At 47.6% G+C, this 26,301-nt stretch overlaps 1 protein-coding gene and 1 non-coding gene across 7 annotated transcripts in view; both read right to left on the reverse strand.

Annotated features, from left to right (window-relative positions):
* Positions 1 to 820: 820 nt before the first annotated feature.
* TK2 (thymidine kinase 2) overlaps positions 821 to 26,301 on the reverse strand; it is a 50,563-nt gene continuing 25,082 nt past the window's right edge. For 3 of the 6 annotated variants that reach the window (XM_038772556.1, XM_038772552.1, XM_038772551.1), the window contains exons 5-10: positions 21,783 to 21,872; positions 20,652 to 20,725; positions 12,288 to 12,376; positions 7,133 to 7,212; positions 4,513 to 4,593; positions 2,645 to 4,010 (exon numbers count right to left, since the gene is read on the reverse strand). In XM_038772556.1, the coding sequence (XP_038628484.1) occupies positions 3,924 to 4,010; positions 4,513 to 4,593; positions 7,133 to 7,212; positions 12,288 to 12,376; positions 20,652 to 20,725; positions 21,783 to 21,872 (501 nt within the window). In that variant the 3' untranslated portion in view covers positions 2,645 to 3,923. Of the gene's footprint in view, positions 990 to 2,644; positions 4,011 to 4,508; positions 4,594 to 7,132; positions 7,213 to 12,287; positions 12,377 to 20,651; positions 20,726 to 21,782; positions 21,873 to 26,301 lie in introns of those variants that run through there. The other 3 variants (XM_038772553.1, XM_038772555.1, XM_038772554.1) reach the window with 3 other exon arrangements.
* On the reverse strand, positions 24,785 to 24,923 carry LOC119920595. The gene has a single exon (XR_005448327.1). It is a non-coding gene; the product is annotated as a small nucleolar RNA SNORA7 (small nucleolar RNA).

Here is a 26,301-nt window from a genome sequence, read left to right on the forward strand (position 1 = left end):
CCTCCTAGAGATGGTAATTGAAGTCATGGGAGCAAATGAGTTCTCCAAGGGAGTTGGTGTACATGGAAAATAGAAGGGGACCCAGAACTGAGCCTTGAGGGGCTCCCACATTTAGGGGGTGGGCAGCAGAGAAGGAGGCTGTGAAAGAGTGAAAATGAATGGCCAGAGAGATAGGAAGAGAACCGGAAAAGGACAGTGTCAGTGAAGTTGAGGTTGGATAATGTTTCCAGAAGAAGTGGGTGGTCCACAGTGTTGAAGGCAGCTGAGAGGTTGAGGAGGATTAGGACGGAATAGTGGCCACCGTATTTGGCAAGAAGGATCACTGAAGACCTTTGAGAGGGCAGTTTCTGCGGGGGCAAGGGGTGGAAGCCAGATTGGAGAGGGTCAAGAAGAAAATTGGAGGAGGGGAACGTGAGACAGTGGGTGTAGACCACTCGCTCACAGAGTTTGGAGAGGAAGGGTAGGAGGGAGATGGGGTGATAGGTGGAGGGAGCCACTGGGTCAAGGGGTTGCTTTTGCTTAGGATAGGGGAGACATGAGCTTCTTAGAAGGCAGTGGGGAAGAAGCCATTGGAGAGTAAACAACTGAAGATGGCACTCAGGGTGGGAAAAAGGGTGAGAGCAGGTGCTTTGATAAGGTGTGAAGGGATGGGGTCGGATGTGCAGGTCGAAGGGGTAGATTTTGAGAGAAGGCAGGAGATCTCCACTCGAGATACTGCTGGGAAGGATGGGAGAGTTGAAGAAGGGGCAGGAAGAGGGAGGGAGTGGAGAGGAGTGGGGGAGAATTTAAGGAGAGCACACCTGATAGTTTCAATTTTCTCAATAAAGTATGTGGCCAGGTCATTAGGGGCAAGAGAGGAGGTGGGAGAGGAGGTTTGAGGAGGGAGTTATACATTTGAAACAACTGGCGCGGGAAGTTGTAGAGAGATCTTAGTGTCCTTGTTCAGCTCTCTGTCCCGGGTGACGTTCGATGGAAATGTACAGGAAAAACTGACAGGATGAGAGAGACTGATTGAAAGTCAAGGTTGCACAATAGACAGCATTACACTTAGCATCCCATAATCGTTAGAAAGAGTTCAAAACCTAATCATTATCAGAATGTAGTCTTAGGCCCTAGGAGAATCATAACACCAGAGTAGCAGCGTGGCTAAGTGGAAAGAGCATGGGCCGGGAGTCAGAGGATCTGGGTTCTCATCCTGCTTCTGCCACTTGTCTGCTGCGTGACCTTGGGCAAGACAACCACTCTGTGCCTCAGCAACATCATCTGTAAAATGGGGTTTAAGACTGTGAGCCCCATGTGGAACATGTTGTGCATCTGACCTGATTATCTTGAATCTACCCCAGTGCTCACTACAGTGCCTGGCACATAGTAAGTGCTTAGCAAGTACCATAAAACCCCAAAACACCAAAAGAGAGCAGGTGTGTGGCTGAATTTCCTGGCCAATAGGAAAGAACCCTCAACACGACTGAAATTACATGGCTAAACTATGGCTCCCTGTGCAGACCTGAAGGAGTAACAGCAGCAAGAACAAAAAAGCAGTAGTGGTCGACTAATTCCCAGAAGAATGGGGTCTTGGAAGCCTCAGATGTACTTGCTTACAGCAAACAGCACGATCAAATTTAGGTCAGAATCATCTTAACCAACAGTGTTCAAACTCCTCCGATGGCTGTCCATCTCCTTCTGCATCAAGCAGAAATTTCTGACCATTGGCTTCAAGGCTGTCCACCACCTTTCTCCACCCTCCAAAATAACCCCTTCAGCTGATATTCCCCTGCTCACACGCTTCACTCTTCCGAAGACAACTTTCCTAGCTATGCTCTACTCTCAACTATCCAATCTCTGACCCCTTGGTTCACATCCCTCCACCACCAAATTCCCCCTCAAAAGCCCCCTCCTGCAGGAGGCCTTCCTGGAATAACCCCCACCTCCCTGGTCATGTCACTCCATCCACAACCCTTTAACTTCTGGGTAGGTCTGTCTATCTATCCCACTTAGTCCGTTTGTGAAAAATGACTTTTAGTATTCATTTCATTTCCTGAAATATTGAGCTGAGCGCTTGGGGAAAAGTCCAGGAGTGTTACTTTAGTCAAGGATGGTATTTTCGAGTGATTTACTCAGTGCCCAAACCAATGTGTTAAACATAGGAGTATTTCAAGGAAAACTGATTGGACCCAATCCCTGTCCCACATGGGGCCCCCAGCCTAAGAGATGGAGAAAGCAGGGATCTGATCTTCATTTTACAGATGAGGAAACTGAGGCCAAGAGAATACATGACTGGCCCAGGGACACACAGCAGGCCAGGGGCAGAGTCGAAATAGTAGCATAAATAGCTAGTAAGTGTCTACTGTGTGCACAGCACTGTACTAAGCACTGGGAAAAATTACACCTAAGAGAATTCTAAACGGTCCCTGACACACAAGGGTCTGAGGCTAGAACCTGAATCTCTTGACTCCAGTGCTCTCTCCCCTGGGCCATGCTGTCGCCTGTGACGATGACAATGGCAATGATGATGATGGTGATAGCAGCTGTAAATCTTTCCCCTGTTGGTGCAGCTGTATTCGGGCCAGAAGTTTCCCAGAAATGTTAGACCATTTCCCTTCTGATCATTTGGTTTGCAATCAGAACAAATAGTCTCCATTTTAGATAGTTGCCAGAGTGACAGTTTTAATCTGAACAGCAAAGGGACACACGAGGATACCCAAACCCATGAAACCCTGACATGGTGGCTCCAGATCTGAACTGGAAAACCCTAGACGTCACTCCCTGGAAAGATTGTACTCCACCTTGGTACCTGGCTTGGCTGATGCTGCTTGCTTCCCGCTTGAAATGCTAAAAGTAGGCGAATTGGTACAGATGACCTCATCTGAAAGGGCTTGCTTAACCATTATGACAAAGCGCTCCACTTATGTCAATGACATCTGTACTTAAAAACTGTTAAAAAAAGAGATCACCTAAGGGTTATGAGTACTGCGCTAATGAATATTGTGGGACCTCATTCACAGAGCCAAATGAGCCCCTTTGAATTGAAACCCAGCAATCAGGCGTGAGAGCATTTTGAAGCTGTAGTGCCCTTGAGGGATGGGCAGTAGAGTCACAGACTGCCTGCCTCGACATTTACCGCTGAGATCGAAAGAGATGGAAAGAACGAGTGCGATGTGGAAAATGAAGTGATCTAAAGACTTTGCAATTACAGAAAAACTGTGAGCATAATTCTTGGATGAGCCTCATGCTAACAATTCAGTTAAAGCCTGGGGATGAGCCAACTTGGCGACAAATCTGGAACCCTGGTGTTTCCCCAAAACACTTCAAGAGTATTCTTGAAATAACAGATGGGGCCCTCGCCCATTGACTGGTTTCTTCAGACCTCAGAAAGACTGGGCCATTGGCAGAGAGTGAGCTACCAAGAGGGTGTCCCTTGATGGCAGTAGGGAAGCAGGGTGTAGTAGCCTCCACCAGGCACCTTCTGACAGCGGCACCTGCCACAGACAGAACTCTCGGGTTCCCCTCCGTGCACTCCCTCTCCAAGCGTTCATTCAACCGGAGATCAGAGATTGGTGCGGGCAGTTTGTGGCACAGAGCAGCCACCCGATGGTGACCTGGCAACATGACTGGTTTTACCAGACCTATCTGGCCACTGCCCAAGTAGTCTGGGGCCCACTGTGTGTTCCTGGGCCTGGTCAAGATGTTAGGAGAGATTTGGGAGGGCCCATTGGCTTTGGGGGTGGGGACCACACCTCTGGTGTTTGGACAAAAAAAGTGGGGTGAAGTCACTGCCAACTTACAAATAAACCAGAACTTGACAGGAAAATCACTCATGAGATAATGGAGCCAAACTCCATCCCTCGGCCAAACCGACAGTCACCCGGACAGACGTCTCCCTGGGCTGCTCAGACAGACAGGTTTCTCCAGCCCTATGAACCGTGCTACGTGGTCTTGGGGGCTAGTATTCGGTCCCAGTTCTGTTCAAATTGCTCTAACATTTCTGGCATGTCGTGGTTTGCCTCCATCACCTGGAAAACAAGCAAATGGCAACCTATTGAGGAAAGGGCTGTGTCTGATCGCCCAGGATTGTCAGTGGGAGAGAGGCCGGCTTGGCCCCTGTGTACAAGCCTCAGCCTCCATCTGAGGAAGACTCAGAGTCTCAGTCAGAGGCTGCGCCTGTAGCAGGGTGGTTCTCCGCTCACAAGGCCACACTCTACCCACTGTGGCATCTGCTCTTCTGGGGGCAGCAAATTCCCCAGGACCTGGCCAACCTACTCCAACTGCCTGCCCACATGAGCCAGGTCAGCTTCTCCGAGAGGCCTCCTGCCCCAACGCCCCCCGGGGAGTCTACCCTCTTTCCTTCTCCACAGCTTGCCATGCACGTGGATTTTTTTTCCTTATTGAAACCTGCCTCACATTAATGTTCACTAATGGAGGGCTGATTTCTCCAGAGGCCTAGCTGGGCCTCAAGGGAAAATTCTGATGAGACTGTTGGCACTCACTGGAGGTGAAAAGTAAACACTCACTTACAAGAACAGGAGAGGACACTTTAAAGAGGCTTTGCTTAATGAGCCACTCCTCGTAGAGGTGATGGATCGCTTCCAGATATTCCTGCAAGGAAAGTCAAGCACAGACGGCGAGTAGCTGGAGCAGGCCGAGGCACCCGCTGCCTTCTCTGTTTTCATTCCACAATTAAGGGGGATGGGGAGCAGTCAACCAGTCCCCACCAGGCTGACGACTGAGCAAACAAACAGAACACGTGGGAGAAAGGCCCGCCCCAAAAGTGAGCGGTATCGGCTTGGATGAACTCTACAAGCTGGGCACACGACCTTCCCCCGGTTGTCTGCCAGGAGGATTTGGGCAGGGCTTCAGCATGGCACCCTTACCACAGGGACAGGACAGCAGGGGCATCCACCTGACTCCAAGTCAAACCCAAGCACTTGCCGCCCCACTGCTGCCTTGACTGGGGCTCTGGAAGCCAAGTGCCTGCCTCCTGAGCATTGCTGCTTCCATCCAGGTGGCCAGCCTGGGCACCGGGCAACTGACGAAAACTGTCTGGCCCCCAAGGGACAACGATCTGCCCTTCTCTGGCTCAAAGTCAGACCTCCCAGCTCTATCCTGTTGAGACACTTCCAGGCTGACTGGAGGAAAGTGCTACTGCTGACAAATACCAATTGAAAAGCAGCAGCCTCCAAAGGGAAGAGTGAAATAAAGATCCACTTAGGGAGCCACTGTCTACGCTGCCCCCTGCCCCAATCTGACCAGGCAGCTGATGCCCAAGCATTCGTTGTTAATTCCTAATTAATTTTCTTTTCCTCCAACTGCTTTGTTAAGCAGCACTCTACTTGTCAGTGCCGACTTCATCCCTTTTAAATCTAATTTCTTCAAGAGCACTTAACCTTTGCATTCATGATGGCTTTTTCTCTCTCGCTCCTACCTGGTCCCAATCCTGCTGGGGTATCAGAAAGGTATGTGCTCAGTCTTCACTTCACGCTCTGGAAGAATCTGAGCATGTTCATTGACCTCGGGCATCAGTCCGGATCCAGCACCCCGTGGGGCTGGAGGAAGCGGCCATGCGCAAGTGCGTGGCAGTGTCAGGGGAAGCGGTGTTGTGCATGCCAGAAGAAGCGGTGGTGCGTACACATGCGGTGGAGGAAATGGTTGTGTGCATGCACATGGAGATGTCAGAGGAAGCGGTGGTGTGCATGTGTGCGGCAGAGGAAGTGGTTGTGTACGTGCATGTGGAGGTGTTGGGGAAGCGGTGGTGTGCACAGAGGAAGTGGTTGTGTGCACGCACGTTGTGTCAAGCATGCTGAGTGCTACAGCAGGAGCTTCCTGAAGCAGCATCTGCAGGAATGCACCTCTACATTCTTGGAGAAACAGGTGTAGTCCAGGTACAGGGCAGGGTGCACTTCAAAGTTGGTGTGCATGTGTTTGGAGTTGGGGGGGGTGGGTAGAGGGGCAGGGATAAAAATCACTGGAACTGAACCCCAAAAGAAGAAGTCCCCAATGCTTAGGGACCGACGGCTTCACCTTTCTTCTTAATGTCTGTCAACCCACCAGTAATCAGTTAACACTGCCCATGGCCCACTGCTTTCCCAGAACCCAAGCCTTCACTTCTCAGGCCCTAGCCTGACAGGATGGAAGAGGAATGAACCATCCCCAAGATCATGTAGTGAAATGGCGTCCTGGGCTGCATTTCACCACTGGCGAGTGGGTTGCATCTCCGGCTTGTTCTCTCACATTCGTGTCCCAACCTACTTGGAAATGGGATTCATCCTCCGATCCTTACATTGACCTGGTTGTGGAAGTGATGTGTTTAGCCTGCAGGGAGCTGGGAAGTCATTGTACAATGGTATTTATTGAGCACTCACTGGATTGTAAGCTCTGCGAGGACTGACTCTACTACACACTTCCATGTGCTTAGTATAGTGCTCTGCCCAGAGTAAGTGTTCAGTAGATACCATTGACTGATTATCAATTAACTGAAGAGTCAGGGCCGTCCCTCCGGGGAACAACCAGCAGCCCTTGGCTCTGAGGATGCTCTCATACGAGAAGCAGCATGGCTTAGTGGAGAGAGCCCGGGCTTGGGAGTCAGAGGTTGTGGGTTCTAATCCTGACTCCGCCACTTGGCAGCTGTGTGACTTTAGGCAAGTCACTTAACTTCTCTGTGCCTCCGTGACCTCATCTGTAAAATGGGGATTAAGACTGCGAACCCCATGCGGGACAACCTGATAACCCTGTATCTATCCCAGTGCTTAAAACAGTGCTTGGCACATTAGTAAGTGCTTAACAAATACCATCATTATCTGGCAAAGTTGCTTTCTCTCAAAGTGATGGCTGGTTATGTATCAGCCTTTGAATATTCATCAGGGAAGGAGCCCTGCCCTATTTGTCCCTCAGAGGGGCAGGGCTAGCTGTATGGCGCTTACCAGGCAGTTTACCAATCTACTCCTCCAATGGGTAATTCTTCATAGTGCCCTACAATGCAGGGGCTCTAGAGCCACAGGGGACTCTGGTGGGGTGTGTGTGTGGGGAACGGACAGGGTTTTTCTAGATCAAGTTCCTGTGTTACTTAAGTGACAAACTGGGGAGCAATTGAGGGAGGAATTTCCCTCTGCCTGGAGACAGGATTGTAGGGTTTTCTTACCATCGGAATGACCTTCTCCTCCTCTCGGCATCTCATTTTCAGTCTCTTGTAACAAGTTTCGGGAGAGGTCTGGAGATAAACTGCCATGGAAAAAAAGTATATATACATATATTTTGCAAGTTCCTCTAGTTGTGACTTGGATGCAGAAACCAAGGAGGAAAAAGAGGCAAGAGACTGGGTGGAGGAACAGAGAAGCAGCGTGGCCAAGTGGATAGAGCCTGGGTCTGGGAGTCAGAAGGACCTGGGTTCTAAACCTGGCTCTGCCACTTGTCTGCTGTGAGACCTTGGACAAGTCACTTCACTTCTTTGTGCCTTGATTCCCTCATCTGTAAAATGGGGATGAAGACTAGGAACCTCATGTGGGACATGGACTGTGTCCAACCTATAAACTTGTATCTACCCCAGTGCTTAGTACGGTGCCTGGAACACAGTAAGCGCTTTACAAATACCATTTAAAAAAAGGAGTTATTTGCTCCAGCATTAGCAGGAGCAGGGAAGCAGTGTAGCCAGGCTTGACAAGGCCATATGGGTGGCCAAAGTGCTTCATCATACCAGTCAGGCCAGAGGTTTGTGGCCTGTGGCTTAGGACAGCCAGAGAAATGGGAGTGACTTCTCTCTCGGAGAACTTACTCTCTCCCACAGTTTCCACTCCCATCTCTTCCTAGATGATTCCCAAATCGACCTCTCCAGCCCTGATCTCTCTCCTTCTCTGCAGGCTCGCACTTCCTCCTGCCTTCAGGACATCTTTACATGGATTTATTGGTGACACCTCAGACTAAACATATCCAAAGTAGAATTCCTCTTCTTCCCACTCAAACCCTGTCCTTCCCCTGACTTCCCCATCACTGTAGACAGCACCACCATCCTCCCTGTTTCATAAGCCTGAAAACCTGGCATTATTTTTCTCTCATCACTCTCATTCAACCCACATATTCAATCTGCCACCAAATCCTGCAGGTTCTACCTTCACACCAACTGCTGAAATCCGCCCTTTGCTCTCCGTTCATACTGCTATTACGCCGAACCAAGCACATATCCTACCCCACCTTGGTTACTGCATCAGCCTCCTTGCTGATCTTGCTGCCTTCTGTCTCTCGCCACTCTAGTTCCTACTTCACTCTGCTGGCTGGATCACTTTTCTAAAAAAAAGTTCAGTTCATGCCTCCTCATTCCTCAAAAATCTCTAGTGGTTGCCCACCCACCTCCACAAACAGAAAATAATAATAACGATGACATTTATTAAGCGCTTACTACTACTACTACTAATAATAATGATGGCATTTGTTAAGCACTTACTATGTGCAATAGGGCTCACAATCAAAGTAGCAGGAAGATCATATAATGAATCCGCATTTTGAAGACGAAGCAGTGTGGCCCAGTGGAAAGAGCACTGGCCTGGACCTCAGAAGGACCTAGGTTGTAATCATGACTCCATCACTTGCCTACTGTGTGACTTTGGGCCAGTGACTTCACTTCTCTGGACCTCAGTTACCTCATCTGTAAAATGGGTATTAAGACTGTGAGCTCCATGTGGGACAGGGACCGTATCCAACCTGATTTGCCTGCATCAATCCCAGCACTCAGTACAGTGCCTGGCACATAGTAAGTGCTTAAGAAATGTCACTATTACCATTATTATTATTATTAGATGAGGGAGCTGAGGCACAGAGAAGTTAAGTGAATTGCCCAGGGTCACAAGGCAGAGAAATGGCAGAGCTGGGATTAGAATCCAGGTCCTCTGACTCCCAGGACTGAGTTCTTTCCACTAGGCCATGCTACACACTGGCTGTACCCACTGCCCAGGCAGGAACATGAATACCAGTGATGAGACAATATGCGTGGCACTGCCCAAGCCATTGACACCAAAATTGATTTCTTCACGCAGGCTCTCATTCTTGGGCACACGCTTGTGCATCACTTACAAATGGAGATTCCATCAACCTCATAGATTTTTTTCTAAATGGTATTTAAGAACTTCCCATTTCATTCATTCATTCAATCGTATTTATTGAGCACTTACTGTGTGTAGAGCACTGTACTAAGCGCTTGGAAAGTTCAATTCAGCAACAGATAGAGACAATCCCTACCATTTGTCAAGAACTGTACCAAATGCTAGGGTAGATACAAAATACTTAGGTTGGACACAGTCCCTGTCCCACGTAGGATTCACAATCTTAATCCCCATTTTACAGATGAGGTAACAGAGGCCCAGAGAAGCTACGTGACTTGCCCAAGGTTACACACAGCAGACAAGTGGTGGAGCATGGTGGAGCTGGGATGAGAACCCAGGTCCTCTCTCTCCCAGTGCCAAACTCTTTCCACTAGGCAACACTGCTTCTCTATAATTGTTGAGATAGCTATTTTATGACAGGTTATGAAACATTGTTTTTCATGTTTTTTACATGAAACAAGAAACATGTTCTTCCTAAATGTTCTTCCATGTTCTTCCAAAGAAAAAATCTGACATCTCAATGTATGGTTCAAGATAAGCAGAGGCAAACAGAAAATTCAGCCAGATCTTTTAGCCCATGATATTTAGGCATCAAAATGGAGTAAATTTGCTCTCACGTTCCAGTTCAATTATTCAGCAATAAGCTTGTCAGAGAGGAGTGGTTGATTAGCAATTGTATTTATTGAGCGCTTACTGTGTGCAGAGCACTGTACTAAGTGCTTAATCACTGTACTAAGTGATTATCTGGGCTCATACTTTCCTCCATTCATTCAATCAATCGTATTTATTGAGCTCTTACGGTGTCCAAAGCACTGCACTAAGCGCTTGGGAGAGGTGCAATACAATAACGATCCCTGCCCATACCAAATTGATAGTCTAGAGGGGATCTGCTGACCTCTTGCTTGATTTCAGCAGAAGATCTAAAATGAATCAACATGCATTTTGTCAGAAAGGGGAAAGTTGGAACTTGTGCCACTTGCTTTCATCTTTGCTGCTGCTTAGAATGATTATGCTATTAAGTGCTTACTATGTGCCAAGCACTGTATTAAGCAATAGGGTAAACAAGAGTCAGATGGAAAACCATCCCTGTCCAACATGGGGCTTCTGGTTAAGAGCACTTTTGTACATATCTACAAATTATATAAATTATATTGATTGTCTCCCCTCTAGACCATAAGCTTGATCTGGGCAGGGAACATGACTACCACTCTGTTGTATTGTACTTTACCGAGCATTTGGTTCAGAGTAAGAGTAAGCCCTGAATAAAATCCCCTCCTCAAATCCAAACTAGCACACTTCTCCCCTTCAAAGCCCTACTGAAAGCGCAACTTCTCCAGGAGATCTTCCCAGACTAAACCCTCCTTTTCCTTTGCTCCTCCTCCGCTCCCCATCACCTGACTCACTCCCTCTGCTCTACCCCACTCCCTGCCCCACAGCACTTGTGTGTATATGTACATATTTATCATTCTATTTATTAATGATGTATATATCTATAATTCTACTTATTTCTATTGATGCGTGTTTACCTGTTTTGATGTCTGTCTCCCTCCTCCTAGACTCTGAGCCTGTTGTTGGGCAGGGATTGTCTCTATTTGTGGCTGAATTGTACTTTGCTCTGTGCATAGGAAGCGCTCACTGACACCTGTCTACTTGTTTTGTTTCGTTTTATTGTCTGTCTCCCCCTTCTAGACTGTGAGCCCGTTGTTGGGTAGGGACCGTCTCTATATGTTGCCGTTTTGTATTTCCCAAGTGCTTAGTACAGTGCTGTGCACACAGTAAGCGCTCAATAAATACGATTGAATGAATGAATGAAAGCACTGTTCTAAGTGCTGGGGAGGTTACAGGGTGATCAGGTTGTCCCATGGGGGGCTCACAGTCTTAATCCCCATTTTACAGATGAGGTAACTGAGGGTCAGAGAAGTTAAGTGACTTGCCCAAAGTCACACAGCTGACAATTGGCAGAGCCGGGATTTGAACCCATGACCTCTGACTCCAGAGCCCGTGCTCTTTTCATTAAACCACGCTGCTTCTCTAGAAAGAAGGGTAGAAAATCTACCCTCAGTTTTACAGCACTTTGTCAGCTTGCCCCCTCCTATCTTACCTTGCTGATTTCCTACTGCAACCCAGCCGCAAACTTGGCTCCTCCAACACCAACCTACTCACTGTACTTCAAACTTGTCTAAATCACTGACAACCCCTTACCCACATCCTCCCTCTGGCCTGTAACTCCTTTCCCCTTCCTATATGACAGACCACCACTCTCCCCACCTTCAAAGCCTTAGTAAAATCACATCTCCTTCAAGAGATCTTCTGTGACTAAACTCTCATTTCCTCTATAATAATTATGGTATTTGTAAAGTGCTTACTATATGCCGAGCACTGTTCTAAGCGTTCTCTCTCTTCTGCATCACCCTCGTACTTGGATCTGTACCCTTTAAGCCCTTCTTATTCACCCCACAGCACTTATGTACATATGTACATATGAGAAGCAGTGTGGCTCAGTGGAAAGAGCACGGGCTTTGGAGTCAGAGGTCATGGGTTCAAATCCCGGTCCCGCCAATTGTCAGCTGTGTGACTCTGGGCAAGTCACTTCACTTCTCTGGGCCTCAGTTACCTCATCTGTAAAATGGGGATTAAGACTGTGAGCCCCCCGGGGGACAACCTGATCACCTTGTAACCTCTCCAGCGCTTAGAACAGTGCTTTGCACATAGTAAGCGCTTAATAAATGCCATTATTATTATTATTATTATTATTATTATTATATGTGTGATTTATTTTACTGTCTGCTTTCCCCTCTAAAACTGTGAGCTCCTGATGGGCAAGAAACATTTCTATAAACTCTGGTATTGTACTTTCCCAAGCACTTAGTACAGTGCTCTGCATGTGGTAAGCGCTCAATAAAATCATTGACTGATTGATTGATAGATGGCTACAGACTGGGGGGAGAGAAAACCCACCCCCAGCACCTCATGGGAAGGTGAAGAGGAGGTTGAACTGAGTTCAGAAATACGGTTGCTACCACCATGGAAGTTAAGGGGCCTTAGAAATGAACAGGAAAATGAAGAAAAGAAAAACCCAAAACAAACAAAAACATTCCCATCTGGGTACTCTATGTCTCTTCCACCTTCCTTACCCTGACAGGAAAACTCTGAAAGCATCCTGAACCTTGGCAGTCAGTCATCAGGAAGGGACGTTGCCCTTACCTATCAAATCAACCGGGACGGCGATGTTCTTCATAATCCAGTCAAACCATTCCGTTAGCACCACGTAATCTACCTCTGGCATCTTTCCACTGAAAGGGGTTGGGGGGAGAGAAAGAGAGGGGGAGAGATGGGGGAGAGGGTCAGTTCTCACAAATGCATTCAGCCGCTTGACCCCATTTCAGCCTCTGCTGTCGGCATTTCCTTCCGCAGAAGCAACCCCACGATCCTGCCTGAAGAAGAGTTTGGGAAAACCTTGCAGCGTGGAAGGCTGCGCCCCCTCCCCTGTGAACACGTTAAGCATCGCCTGGCCAAGGCTGACCCTCGTCTGCATGGTCTGAGGTCGGCCTGGTGCCTCAGATTCCATGCACACCTCACTACGTACAGGAAGAGGCGTGACCGAGGGTCGTCGGTGGTTCTCGACAGGTGACCCCGTTGCCGGCGCCAGTAGCACCAAATTGTAGTGCACAGCAGAGAAGAAAACCTGTGGTGAGCTAAGATGATCTGTTTCTCAGTCTCTTTGTTATGTCAGATAAGCCGGGACTCAGAATCTTCCTGGAACCCCATTCCCCTTCACAACCAGCAGACTACTGCTCTCCCCATCTTCAAGGACCTTCTGAAATCACATCTCTGATTTCCCTGATGTTAACTCCGACTATCTCCTACTGCCTGTCCAGCACTTCTGCGTTACCTCGGTGCTTGGGTTCTCACCCTTCTTCCCGCTCCATTTCGTATTTATAAATATAATCGATTGATTGATTATCATCACGTACACTTAGGCCCATAGCTTTAAACTCTGTTGCTTCCCCCTACTTGCAATTTATTTTGATGTTTGTCACAACTACCACAAGAAATGCCTCAGTTACCCTGCTTGGCACATAGTAAGCACTTAACTAATACCATAATTATTCATTATTATTACCCCATCTGTAAAATGGGGATTAAGACTGTGAGCCCCATGTGGGAGATAAACTGTGTCCAACCTAATGAGCTGGCATCTACCCCAGAGCTCAGACTAGTGCCTGATACATAGTAAGTGCTTAACAAATACCATAAAAAAAATGAACATTTCCTCATTTCCTTCCTCTTATGTAAACTGGGAAACATTGTCAGGGGCATGGAAATGAGTTGAACTCCATTTGCGAATGGAACAGAACAGATCAAGATCTGGGACCCAGACAAGAAGACAGTAGAAACTCTCTCTATCCCCTCTGAGACTTTTGGGTGTCTAAGCCCGCCGCCCCTGCTAAAAAGACCACTCCTAGTGCACACTCCAGGTCTTCCAATCTGTGCAAGTTGTTACAAATTTTGCTAGCTAGGGATGGGGGTTACTTGGACCAGTTCCTTGCAGGTCTCTTTGCTGCCTCTTTCGCAGTTGTTTCCTTGCCAGCACAGAAAAAAATGGAGGGAGGAATTGTCATTTTTACTATGCAAAAGGGAAGGAGAGAAGACATGGCCCAGTCCAATCTCTTGGAGACACAAGATTATCAAGCAATGGTATTGACTGAGTGCTTAGTATGTGCAGAGCACTCTACTAAGTGCTTGGGAGAGTACAATCCAACAGAATTAGCAGACATGTTCCCTGCCCGTAATGAGTTTATAATCTAGTGATGAGAGAGAAACAGCCCTGGGAGAAATGGAAACAGCTACCCAACAGTCTAGAGGTGCCCATAAGGGCAGAAGGTTATAAACTCATGGATGGCTTGATTGCTTAAATTCACAGATTGATTCACAGGCGAAAAATCCTAGAACTTCCCACTGCTTTTACCCCAGTAATTCACAGAACATGGTCTCTAATGAAACAATTCCTTTTAACATTTTTTTCTAATAATAATTAACCTATAGGATCTTTTGAGTGTTTAACTCTGTGCCGAGCACTTGGGGAGTCCAACTGAGTTAACAGACACAATCCTTGCCCTCGAATAGCTTCCAGTCTACTGTTGTGCAGAGCACTGTATAGAGCCCTAGGAAGAGGAAAATTGAGTTAGTAAACACGATCCCTGTCTTCTAGGAGCTTACCATCTATTGTGGGCAGAGCCCTGTAGTGAGTGCTTGGGAGAATCCAATAAGGTTAGTAGACATGATAAGCCCTACTGAAGGCTCACCTCCTCCAGGAGGCCTTCCCAGACTAAGCCCCCCTTTTCCTCAGCTCCCCTCCCCTCCTCATAGCCCAACTCGCTCCCTTTGCTCTACCCCCCCTGCAGCATTTGTGTATATATGTACATATGTACATATGTATATATATATATATATATATATAAAATTCTATTTATTGATATTGATGCTACTGATGCCTATTTACTTGTTTTGATGCCTGTCTCCCCCCTTCTAGATTGTGAGCCTGTTGTGGGCAGTGATTATCTCCGTTGCTGAACTGTATTTTCCAAGTGCTTAGTACAGTGCTCTGCACATAGTAAACGCTCAATAAATACGAATGAATGAATGAATGAAGGAGCTTACCATCTACTGTGTGCAGAGCACTGTACTGAGCACTTGGGAGAGGAAAATAGAGCTATTAGACATGATCCCTGCCCTCCAGGAGCTTACAGTCTACTGTGTGCAGAGCACAGTACTGAACGCTTGGGAGAGGAAAACCGAGTTAGTAGACATTATTTCTCCATCCTTATTGACACCCACATCCACTTCCCTCACAAGCTGTTCCAAAACTCCCTCTCTGCAGTCTTGCATTTCCTTCTGCCTTCAAGAGATTTCTACTTGGATGTTCTGCTGTCATCTCAAGCTTAATATGTCAAAAACAGAACTCCCACCCAAACCCTGTCCTACCACTGACTTTCCCATCACTGTAGATGGCATTCTTCCTGTCTCACTAGCCCATAACCTTGGCATTATCCTTGACTCCTCTCTCTCATTCAACCCACACATTCAATCTATCACTAAATCCTTTTGGTTCAACCTCCACAGCAGCGATAAAATCTGTCCTTTCCTCTCCATCCAAACTGCTACCACGTTAATCCAAGCACTTATCCTATCCTGCCTTGATTACTGTATCAGCCTTCTTGCCGACCTCCCCCCACCTGCCTCCTATCTCTCCCCACTCCATCCCTACTTCACTCTGCCACCTAGATCATTTTTCTACAAAAACATTTAGTCCACGTTTCCCCACTCCTCAAGAACCTCCAGTGACTGCCCATCCACCTCCATATCACACAGAAACTCCTCACCATTGGCTTTAAAGCACTCACTCACCTTGCCCCCTCCTACCTCGCCTTGCTATTCTACTAAAACCCAGCCTGCACACTTCACTCGTCTAATGCCAACCTATTCACTGTAACTTGATCTCATCTATCTTGCTGCCGATCTCTTGCCCACGTCCTGCCTCTGGCCTGGAATGCCCTCCCTCTTCATATGCAACAGACAATTACTCTCCCCTCCTTCAAAGCCTTATTGAAGGCACACCTCCAAAAGGCCTTCCCTGAATAAGCCCTCTTTTCCTTTTCTTTCACTCCCTTCTGCATCATCCTGACTTGGTCTCTTTATTCATCCCCCCCCTCCCAGCCCCATAGCACTTATGGACATATCCGTAATTTATTCATTTATATTACTGTCTGTCTCCCCCACTAGACTATGAGCTTACCGGGGCCAGGGAATATGTCTATTATATCGTTAAATTGCACTCTCCCAAGCGCTTAGTACAGTGCTCTGCACACAGTAAGCGCTCAATAAATATGATTGATTGATGCTCCCTGCCTTCAAGGTGCTAGTGGGGAAGACAGACACTAAAATCTATTACAGGTAGGAGAAAGTAAAAAAGTGTAAAATATGTACAAAGAGTAATGTTAATCAATGATACTTTCATTCAATCGTATTTGTTGAGCGCTTACTGTGTGCAGAGCACTGTACTAAGCACCTGGAAAGTACAAGTTGGCAACATATAGAGACGGTCCCTACCCAACAACGGGCTCACACTCTAGAGGGGAGAGACAGGCAACAAAACAGAACATGTGGACAGGTGTCAAGTCATCAGAATAAATAGACATAAAGCTAGATGCACATCATTAACAAAATAAATAGAATAGTAAATATGTACAAGTAAAATAGAGTAACAAATCTGTACAAACATATATACAGGTGCTGTGGGGAGGGGAAGGAGGCAGGGCGGGGGATGGGGAGGGGGAGAGGAAAGAGGGGGCTCAGTCTGGGAAGGCCTCCTGGAGGAGGTGAGCTCTCAGTAGGGCTTTGAAGGGAAGAAGAGAGCTAGCTTGGCGGATGTGCCCCAGCGCTTAGAACAGTGCTTTGCACATAGTAAGTGCTTAATAAATGCCATCATCATTGTTATTATTATTATTATGTGCGGAGGGAGGGCATTCCAGGCCAGGGGGAGGATGTGGGCTGGGGATCGACAGCGGGACAGGCGAGAACGAGGCACAGTGAGGAGGTTAGCGGCAGAGGAGCGGAGGGTGCGAGCTGGACTGTAGAAGGAAAGAAGGGAGATGAGGTAGGAGGGGGCAAGGTGATGGAGAGCCTTGAAGCCGAGAGTGAGGAGTTTTTGCCTGATGCGTAGGTTGACTGGTAGGCACTGGAGATTTTTGAGGAGGGAAGTAACATGGCCAGAGTGTTTCTGCACAACGATGATACGGGCAGCAGCGTGAAGTATAGATTGAAGTGGGGAGAGACAGGAGGATGGGAGATCAGAGAGGAGGCTGATGTAGTAATCCAGTCGGGATAACACGAGAGATTGAACCAGCACGGTAGCAGTTTGGATGGAGAGGAAAGGGCGGATCTGGGTGATGTTGTGGAGGTGAGACCGGCAGGTTTTGGTGACGGATTGGATGTGAGGAGTGAATGAGAGAGCAGAGTCGAGGATGACACCAAGGTTGCGGGCTTGTGAGACGGGAAGGATGGTAGGGCCGTATACAGTGATGGGAAAGTCAGGGAGAGGGCAGGGATTGGGAGGGAAGATAAGGAGTTCAGTCTTGGACATATTGAGTTTTAGATGGCGGGCAGTGCCTACTGTGTGCAGAACAATTTGGGGAGTACAATACAACAGAGTTGGTAGACACATTCCTGCCCAGGAGGGGCTTAGTCTATATACAAATAAGTGCAAATGGAAGGTTACACCAATGGGAACACAGAGGAAGTTGAGGAGACTTAGTAAAAGGTTTAAGTAGTGTTAAAAGTCAAATGACTAATTTGTCATTTAATTTGCCACTAGACTGTAAGCTCACTGAGGGGGAGATCAGGTCTACTAACTCTACTGTGCTCTCCCAACTTCTTAGTACAGTGTTCTGCCCCAAGAAGGCACTCAGAAAATACTATTGACTCATTAAAGATCAAGTATCAACAGGTCCATTTCATCAATATAGTAATGTCAAAAAGTTCAATCACCGACAACTAAGCAATCCCCCTAACTTAACAAGGCCTAGCGTTCTTTGTTAAGGAATTCATTTTTTTGCTGATTTAATGCCCAATAATTGGAGGGTGCAGTGTTGATCTGTGATTTCATCATCAGCATCACCTCATCATTGGTACTTTTTGAGCGTGGCCTAGCAGAAAGAGGAGGGGACTACGAATTAAGAGGCCAGATTCTAGTGCCAGCTCTACCACTGGCCTGCTTTGTGACCTTGGTCAAGTTCCTTAACTTCTCTGGGCCTACCCATCCTCATCTATAATGTGGGGACAATAATACCTGCTTCTCTCCACCTCACAGGATTGTTGTGAAAACACAATGAGATAAGTGATGTGAAAGCACCTCGGAAAAATCAAAGTGTTCTACCTACTCAAAGTACTGTGAGCCAAGATGATGATGATAAGTGGCTGAGCGTTCCTCTAGAAGGAAATTACACTGTGGAGAAGCAGTGTCAGAAAAACCAAGGTTACATAGCAGGTCCAGGAGAAAGGGTGGTCTGCAGAGTCAAATCAAACTAGTGGTCAAGGGAAAGAGAAGCACCATGGCCTACTGGATAGAGAAGCACCAAGAAGCAGCATGGCTTAGTGGAAAAAGCACAGGCTTGGGAGTCAGAAGTCATGGGTTCTAATCCTGGCTCCGCCATTTGTCAGCTGTGTGACCTTGGGCAAGTCATTTCACTTCTCTTTGTCTCAGTTACCTTATCTATAAAATGGGGATGAAGACTGTGCACCCCACATGGGACAACCTGATTACCTTGTATCTACCCCAGCACTTAGAACAGTGCTTGGCCCATAGTAAGAGCTTAACAAATACCAACATTATTTGGAGAAACAGCTTGGCTCAGTGGAAAGAGCCCGGGCTTGGGAGTCAGAGGTTGTGGGTTCTAATCCTAGCTCCGCCACGTGTCAGCTGTGTGACTTTAGGCAAGTCACTTCACTTCTCTGGGCCTCAGTGACCTCAACTGGAAAATGGGGATTAAGACTGTGAGCCCCACGTGGGACTACCCGATTACCTTGTATCTACCTCAGTGCTTTGAACAGTGCTTGGCACATAGTAAGCATTTAACAAATACCAACATTATTATTATTATTATTATTACAGCATGGGTCTGGGAGTCAGAAGACCTGGGTTCTAATCCCAGCTCTACCTCTTGCCTGCTGTGTGACCTTGGGCAAGTTGCTTAACTTCTCTGTGCCTCAGTTATCTCACCTGTAAACTGGGGATTAAGACCACGAGCCCTTTGTGGGAGAGGGACTGTGTCCAACCGTGAATTTACCCCAGTGCTTTGTACAGTTCCTGGCACATAACAAGTGCTTAATAAATATCATTTAAAATAAATAAAATTAAGAAAAAAAACTTGAGGGGGCTTTGCTATGATACGTTTGTTCCCAATTCAGCAGGGCGAGGCTGAAAAATAGCATTTGGGTTTATGCAGACCCCGTTCGGGTTGGCACCGGCCTTGCCACGGGGTTGGCACCGGTCTTGCCACCATGGGGCCTGAGGGTGTTGGTGGCCCTCTTGACGCCAACATGTCTGGAGGCTCAGGTTGAGAAACAGGTGGCCGCCAGAGTTCCCGAGGATGGGTTTTCAAAGCTCGGATCCAGTCGGCATGGACCACTTTCCACTAACTTTAAGTCGGTGCTTACCCTTAGGCCCGCCCCACAGTACATTTCCTACCAAAAGCTTCAAAGGATGTACTTGTCCCTGGGACACATCATGGGACTGAGAGTTCTCCAAAATGAGAACAGAGTGGACTTAGGTCCTAGTGACTTCCACCCACTCTGTCTGACCTTCCCCCGTCAGCTTACATGGCACGTTGTGCCTTGGGTCTTTAGAGATCACAGATAACCTGATGGGGAATTAAGCAATTACACTTCATCGGAATTCACAAATCTGCCCATTTCTTAGAGATTCCTGAGATCATTCCCAGAGCTGGGCCTTGAAAGACATAAGGCTTCTTAAGACTCCCTTCATCACTGTTCCAATCTCTCTCCCCCCACCCTCACCCCTCAATATCCACTTCTTATTCCTTCTCGCTTCCATTTTAAAGGGAAACTGCAAGATCAAACCATCACTTTCAGCATCTAAAAGGAGGCCTTTAAGGAGACAGAATCTTTACCCCAAACTTCCAAAAAAGCTGTCATTTGTAGGAATGGGTGTGTATTCACCCAGGATTTCCAAAACGGTAGGAAAGAACAAAGCTGAGCACAGATGGACATAGGCACACAAAGTTAGGTACTTCACTCGCCACTTGAAACTTAATTAACATTGCCCCATGGAATGCTTTCTCCTAGACATTCACGGCAGCAGAGAAAGAGAAAGGACAGCGGGCACCCTGGGAAGCCCGTGTGACATGGCTGCCATCTCGTGGTTTCTGATGAGCAGAGCTCGTGGGGTTGCGGGGAACTGAATAATGCGCTCCTAGAACCCGACGATGGCTCATACCTCATCAACTCTGATCTTCCAGATACAGGGCACCACAAATGCCACTTAGAAATGAAGACGCTCCAAAAAGCTAACTGCTTCTTGCTCAACCACCGCCTACCCTCTCGATGGTGGTTGCCTTCCATGGCACTGTAGACAAGGAACAGCACCACAAGGAATAAAGTCACACAGGACGGAGAGCAAACTGGGGACCTTATAAAGCTGAAGCGCCATATCCGCCCGATGGACCGATTGATCTATCGATTGTCTGCCCTTCCTTCTGCCGCATCGGAAACCCACCTCGGCTCTCGCTCCCTCTTCAATCCTGCCAACCAACATCACCACCACCTCTGTGACTTGAACAGGAAAAGGCCTAGGGACATCACTGTCAGTTCTAACGGCACCCACCCTGACCCTGCCCTCTAGCCCCTCGCCCACTGTTTCCTATCAAGAATTAAGGCTACAGGTTCCAGGATAAGCAAAGAGAAACACCGCGAAGAGGGCAATAAGTGGTGACTTCATGTCCCTTAGAAAACTCTATTTACCAACCCCCCATGGGAACACACATACTGTACCTCCGGTATAGGTTCTCTACAAAAATGTATTTTGCGCTGTGGATTGATCTTTCCATCATTCGGATAGGAGATATCTGAGGAGAAAAGAGACGTTAGTCAGTTATTCGAGCCCTGCTCTTCCTCACCAGAGCCCTTGCTAAGCCAGGTGGTCAGGGGAATGGCAGGAACTGAGGGAGAGCCCCGATCCTGGGCTGTGAAATTCCTTTCGGCCGGAACATGTCCCTGGCCGGTCACGGGTGGAGGAAGGGGCAGAAATAACGGATGCCCCTCACAGCCCCCTCAACCCCCAAGCTGCAGATCTCGGACACTTCACTCCACACCACTGTACACCAGTAAGTACACAAGTCAGAAGTGATTCACATGGGCTCTGGCACCTGCACCAAAGTGACCCTGGGAGTGACACAGGAGCCCCTGAAGGTCTAGGATGAGGCGTCGGGAAACCAACCTAGGGTTGGGAGTCAGGAGACCCAAGTTCTAAGTTCAGCTCGGCCACGAGCCTGCTGCGTGACCTTGGGCAGGTCACAACTTCTCGGAGCCTCAGTTTCCTCATCTGTAAAACTAGAGCTAAGATACCTGCCTCCCCTACTCCAGACAAGAATCGGGTCTGACCTGATTACCTTGGATATGGCTCAGCGCGTAACACACATCTTCTACTGGCTGATCCCTGGGGCTCTAGACACATCCTAGACACCCCCCAGATCCAATCCCAGTCCAATTTATAGAAGACCCCAGTGCTAGATAAACTTTTGGAGGCCTAATGTTCTCCGCCCAGATGTTTCTCAGCCATCGGGCTATGAGTACACCCACACCAATGAGCCAGATTCAAAGAAACCAGGCTGTGGACAAGGCGGAAAAAAAAGAAATGGAAAGTGACGGAGCCTCCCATGACAAACGGCGGAGCAGCCTGGTTCAGTCACAAAGACTTTGGGACCGAGACCCAGTCAAACTTTCTGGGGCCTTGTGACTTAGTGGCTAGTTAGATGGGTTGCAAGGGGGCAATCCAATCCTCATTCTGTGCCTGCCAAAGGGGGTGAGTGTTCATGGGAATCTGGATTTCTATTTGCACAAAGCCCTGATGCACTCCCCCCAGCCACCCCCGCAACCGTGCGCCCCGCCCCAGATGAAACGCACCTGTGGGCGAGTGTGCTGCTCCAACATAGTCAGCTGCACATAGGTCTGCAGTGTCATCCCCCACCGGGATGCATCTTGATACATCAAACTCTGAAGGGGGAAGGGATGGTGACAGCAGCCGGTTCATTCCGGTGACAAAAAACAAAAAAGCATAAATCTCCATTTCTGCTCCCGATGGCTTAATAAGCACCACTTTACTAGCACTTTTGCGCACACACAAAAACACAAACCTTCTCCAAGCCCCCTGTAAATTCAAAGCATTGCTGCACCATTCAGTTCACCTATCCAAGCCTCAGATGCATTCACAAATACACTGAGATACACCCTCAGTAAATACCACTGATGATGATGATAAGGATGGTGAATGGGTGATTTCATTCACTCATTCAATCATATTTACTGAGCACTTACTGTGTGCACAGCACTGTACTAAGCGCTTGGAAAGTATAATTTGGCAACAGATAGAGACAGTCCCTACCCAACAACAGGCTCACAGTCTAGATGGGGGAGACAGACAATAAAACAAAACAAGTAGACAGGTGTCAATACCATCATAATAGAGAAACAGAACTATACATATATACACATCATTACTAAAATAAATAGAGTAATAAATATGCACAAATATACACAAGTGCTGTGGGGAGGGGAAGGGCAGAGGGAGGGAGTGGGGGCAGTGGGGACGGAAGGAGGAGCAGAGGAAAAAGGGGGGCTCAGTCTGGGAAGGCCTCCTGGAGGAGGTGAGCTCTCAGGGCTTTGAAGGGAGGAAGAGAACTAGTCTGGCGGATGTGTGGAGGGAGGGCATTCCAGGCCAGAGGCAGGATGTGGGCAAGGGGTCTACGGTGGGACAGGTGAGAATGAGGCACAGTGAGGAGGTTACCGACAGAGGAGCAGAGTGTGCGGGCTGGGCTGGAGAAGGAGAGAAGGGAGGTGAGGTAGGAAGGGCGAGGTGATGGAGAGCTTTGAAGCCAATAGTAAGGAGATTTGCTTCATGCGAAGTACCCATTTACCATGGTGATTTGCCCAAGACAGTAGAAGACTCAGGTCTGGATTACTTGGTCTGACCTCTGGGGCACACCAAGTTCACCCCTGAAAAACTGCAGCAACAGCTGCAGTAACCAATTGGGCGACATTGACAGTGTCTTTGAGAGAGGTCTCCCAATGCACAGGAGAGGTGACCCTGGAGAGATCAGAATCCAGACTCTGATTTTCTTTGGGCAATCAATGGTATTTGAGTACTTACTGCATGCAGAGCACTTTACTAAGCGCTTAGGAGAGTACAACAGAGTTGTACAACATCACCAAGATCTGCCCTTTCCTGTCCATCCAAACCGCTACCCTGCTCGTTCAATCTCTCATCCTATCCCGACTGGATTACTGCATCAGCCTCCTCGCCTATCTCCCATCCTCCTGTCTCTACCCACTTCAATCCATACTTCACGCTGCTGCCCGGATCGTCTTTGTGCAGAAACGCTCTGGGCATGTTACTCCCCTCCTCAAAAATCTCCAGTGGCTACCAATCAACCTAGGCATCAGGCAAAAACTCCTCACCCTCAGCTTAAAGGCTCTCGATCACCTTGCCCCCTCCTACCTCACCTCCCTTCTCTCTTTCTACAGCCCAGCCCGCACCCTCCGCTCCTCTGCCGCTAATCTCCTCACTGTGCCTCGTTCTCACCTGTCCCGCCGTCGACCCCCGGCCCACATCCTCCCCCTGGCCTGGAATGCCCTCCCTCTGCATATCCACCAAGCTAGCTCTCTTCCTCCCTTCAAAGCCCTACTGAGAGCTCACCTCCTCGAGGAGGCCTTCCCAGACTGAGCCCCCTCCTTCCTCTCCCTCTATTTCCCCTTCCCATCCCCCTCACCTTACCTCCTTCCCCTCCACACAGCACCTGTATATATATATATATATATATATGTTTGTACATATTTATTACTCTATTTATTTATTTTACTTGTACATATTTATTCTATTTATTTTATTTGGTTTATATGTTTTGTTTTGTTGTCTGTCTCCCCCTTCTAGACTGTGAGCCTGCTGTTGGGTAGGGGCTGTCTCTATATGTTGCCAACTTGTACTTCCAAAGGGCTTAGTACAGTGTTCTGCACACAGTAAGCGCTCAATAAATACGATTGAATGAATGAATGAAATACAGATGAGGTAACTGAGGCACAGAGAAGTTAAGTGACTTGCCCAAAGTCACACAGCCGACAATTGGCAGAGCCAGAATTTGAACCCATGACCTCTGACTCCAAAACCCATGCTCTTTCCACTGAGCCACACTGCTTCAATGGTAGGTTGAATGGTAGACATGTTCCCTGCCCACAATGAGCTTACTATCTAGAGGGGGAGAAATAAGTTAATATAAATACATAATATAATAGATAATTTATAGGTATGTACTTAAGTGCTGGGGGGTTGAGGGTGGGATGAATACCAAAGACTCAGAAGTCACAGATCCAAGTGCATAGACAACGCAGAAGGAAGAGGGAGCTGGGGAAAAAGAAGGCTTAATTGGTGAAGGCCTCTGGGAGGAGATGCTTAGTAATGCTTTGAAGGTGGGGAGAGTGGTGGTCTGGCATATCTGGAAGGGGAAGGGAGTTCCAGGCTACAGGGAGGACTTGGGAATGGGATCGGCAGTGAGGCAGAGAAGATTGGGGCACAGTAAGCAAGGTGGTGTGAGAGGAGAAAAGTGTGCAGGCTGGGTTGTAGTAGGAGATCAGTAAGGTGCCAGAGTCGGGGTGGGGGGGCGAACAGAGTGAGTCCTTTAAAGCTGATCTAGTCTCGTCTTATGCTGTCGAGTCGTCTCTGACCCAAAGCGACGCCACTGACACATCTCTCCCAGAACACCCCCCTTCATCTGCTATCATTCTAGTAGTGTAGCCATAGTTTTCTTGGTAAAAATACGGAAGTGGTTTACCACTGCCTCCTTCCACACAGTAAACCTGAGTCTCTGCCCTCGACTCTCTCCCACGCCGCTGCTACCCAGCACAGGTGAGTTTTGACTCGTAGTAGATTGCCTTCCACTCGCTAGCCACTGCCCAAGCTAGGAATGGAATGGATAGGCCTCTGCTTGACTCTCCCTCCCATAGTCGAGACTGGTAGAGTACTGGAAATTCTCCAGGTGCCGACCCTGAGAGGGGCCTTTAAAGCTGATGGTAATGCCCTATTTAGCCTTTGATGATCCTGAAATCCACAAATGCCTGCTGAAGAGATTCATTCTTTCTCTCTAGTTTATCCAAACCTCATTCTACCTCTCCGGGATGGTTTGTGACTATAAAAGGAGGGACTTGGGCACCGTGGCACTGCAGACACCCCGTGCTTTGTCTGGGCCGGATCCGAACAGTCCCGAAGCAGTAAATCTCAACAATGATTCTCACCCCCGCCCCAACCGCCCCCCACCGCTTTGGTTTACTGCCAAACCAAATCTAGAGCCAAACCAGGTTGATGCCATCCACTAACTGTTCGGGGGTGGTCCTATGACAAGGAAAGGAGCACTGTGGAAAGGGCTCAGTTGGCTTCAACCCATTCCCATAATAACATCAGAATTATGGTATGGACTGAGTGCTTACTGACAATACTCTATGCCCTTCAGTAATCAAATATATGATTAATGATAAATATTTAAATTCCTATTCATTTGTTTAACATATTTTAAAATGAGATTTTTTTTATTGATTTGTATTGCTAGTTATTGTGTAACTTGTGAATTCATTTCAAGTAAGCAATTACCTTAGATTAGTATGTACACCATGAAAATGTTTCTTCACATTCATCTGTTCTCTTTATGTTTTGATTTTCAATCCCTAAATGTATTCCTAGAGCGAAATAGCACCAAAAACTCTGGGGGCTTGAATTTTTGACAATTCTCACCGTTTTTGCCTTTCATCCTAATTATTTATGCATATGCATGAATCTTGAAATGGAGTTGGCTTCGTATTGGGATAGGACCGTATGCATTAGTCTAGAAAGGAAGGTTTCTCTTCCAACTAGGCTTGCATTTTTGGTCTAGTGTGAATAATGAACTCCCTGTTTTGAGCACAAGTGCTATAGGTTAAAATTAAAATGTGAAAGTGTAAGAAATTTTTGCTCTGGAAACCAGTGACCACATATAAATATGATTTCCCAAGGGAAGAGCTGAGGAGCGAAACTGACACATATTAATCGGGTCAGCCTTATTTTCAGCATATCTGGATATCAGTGGAGCGTGGAATTTAACACCGTGTTAAGGGTACAGTGGGAGCTGCTGATAGAGATAAAGATGAGACAAACACCTGTGAGCAGAGACCTAACCATTCCAATCCTGGCTTGGGCAGTGGCTAGCGAGTGGAAGGCAATCTGCTACAAGTCAAAACTCACCCATGCTGGGCAGCAGCAGCATGGGAGAGAGTCGGGGGCAGAGACTCAAGTTTACTGCATGGAAGGCGGAAATGGTAAACCACTTCCATATTTTTACTAAGAAAACTCTATGGATACACTACCAGAATGATTGGAGAGCGGGGCGTTCTGGGAGAGATGTGT

The sequence above is a fragment of the Tachyglossus aculeatus genome, chromosome X1 (assembly GCF_015852505.1).
Source record: "Tachyglossus aculeatus isolate mTacAcu1 chromosome X1, mTacAcu1.pri, whole genome shotgun sequence".
Classification (NCBI taxonomy): Eukaryota; Metazoa; Chordata; class Mammalia; order Monotremata; family Tachyglossidae; genus Tachyglossus; species Tachyglossus aculeatus.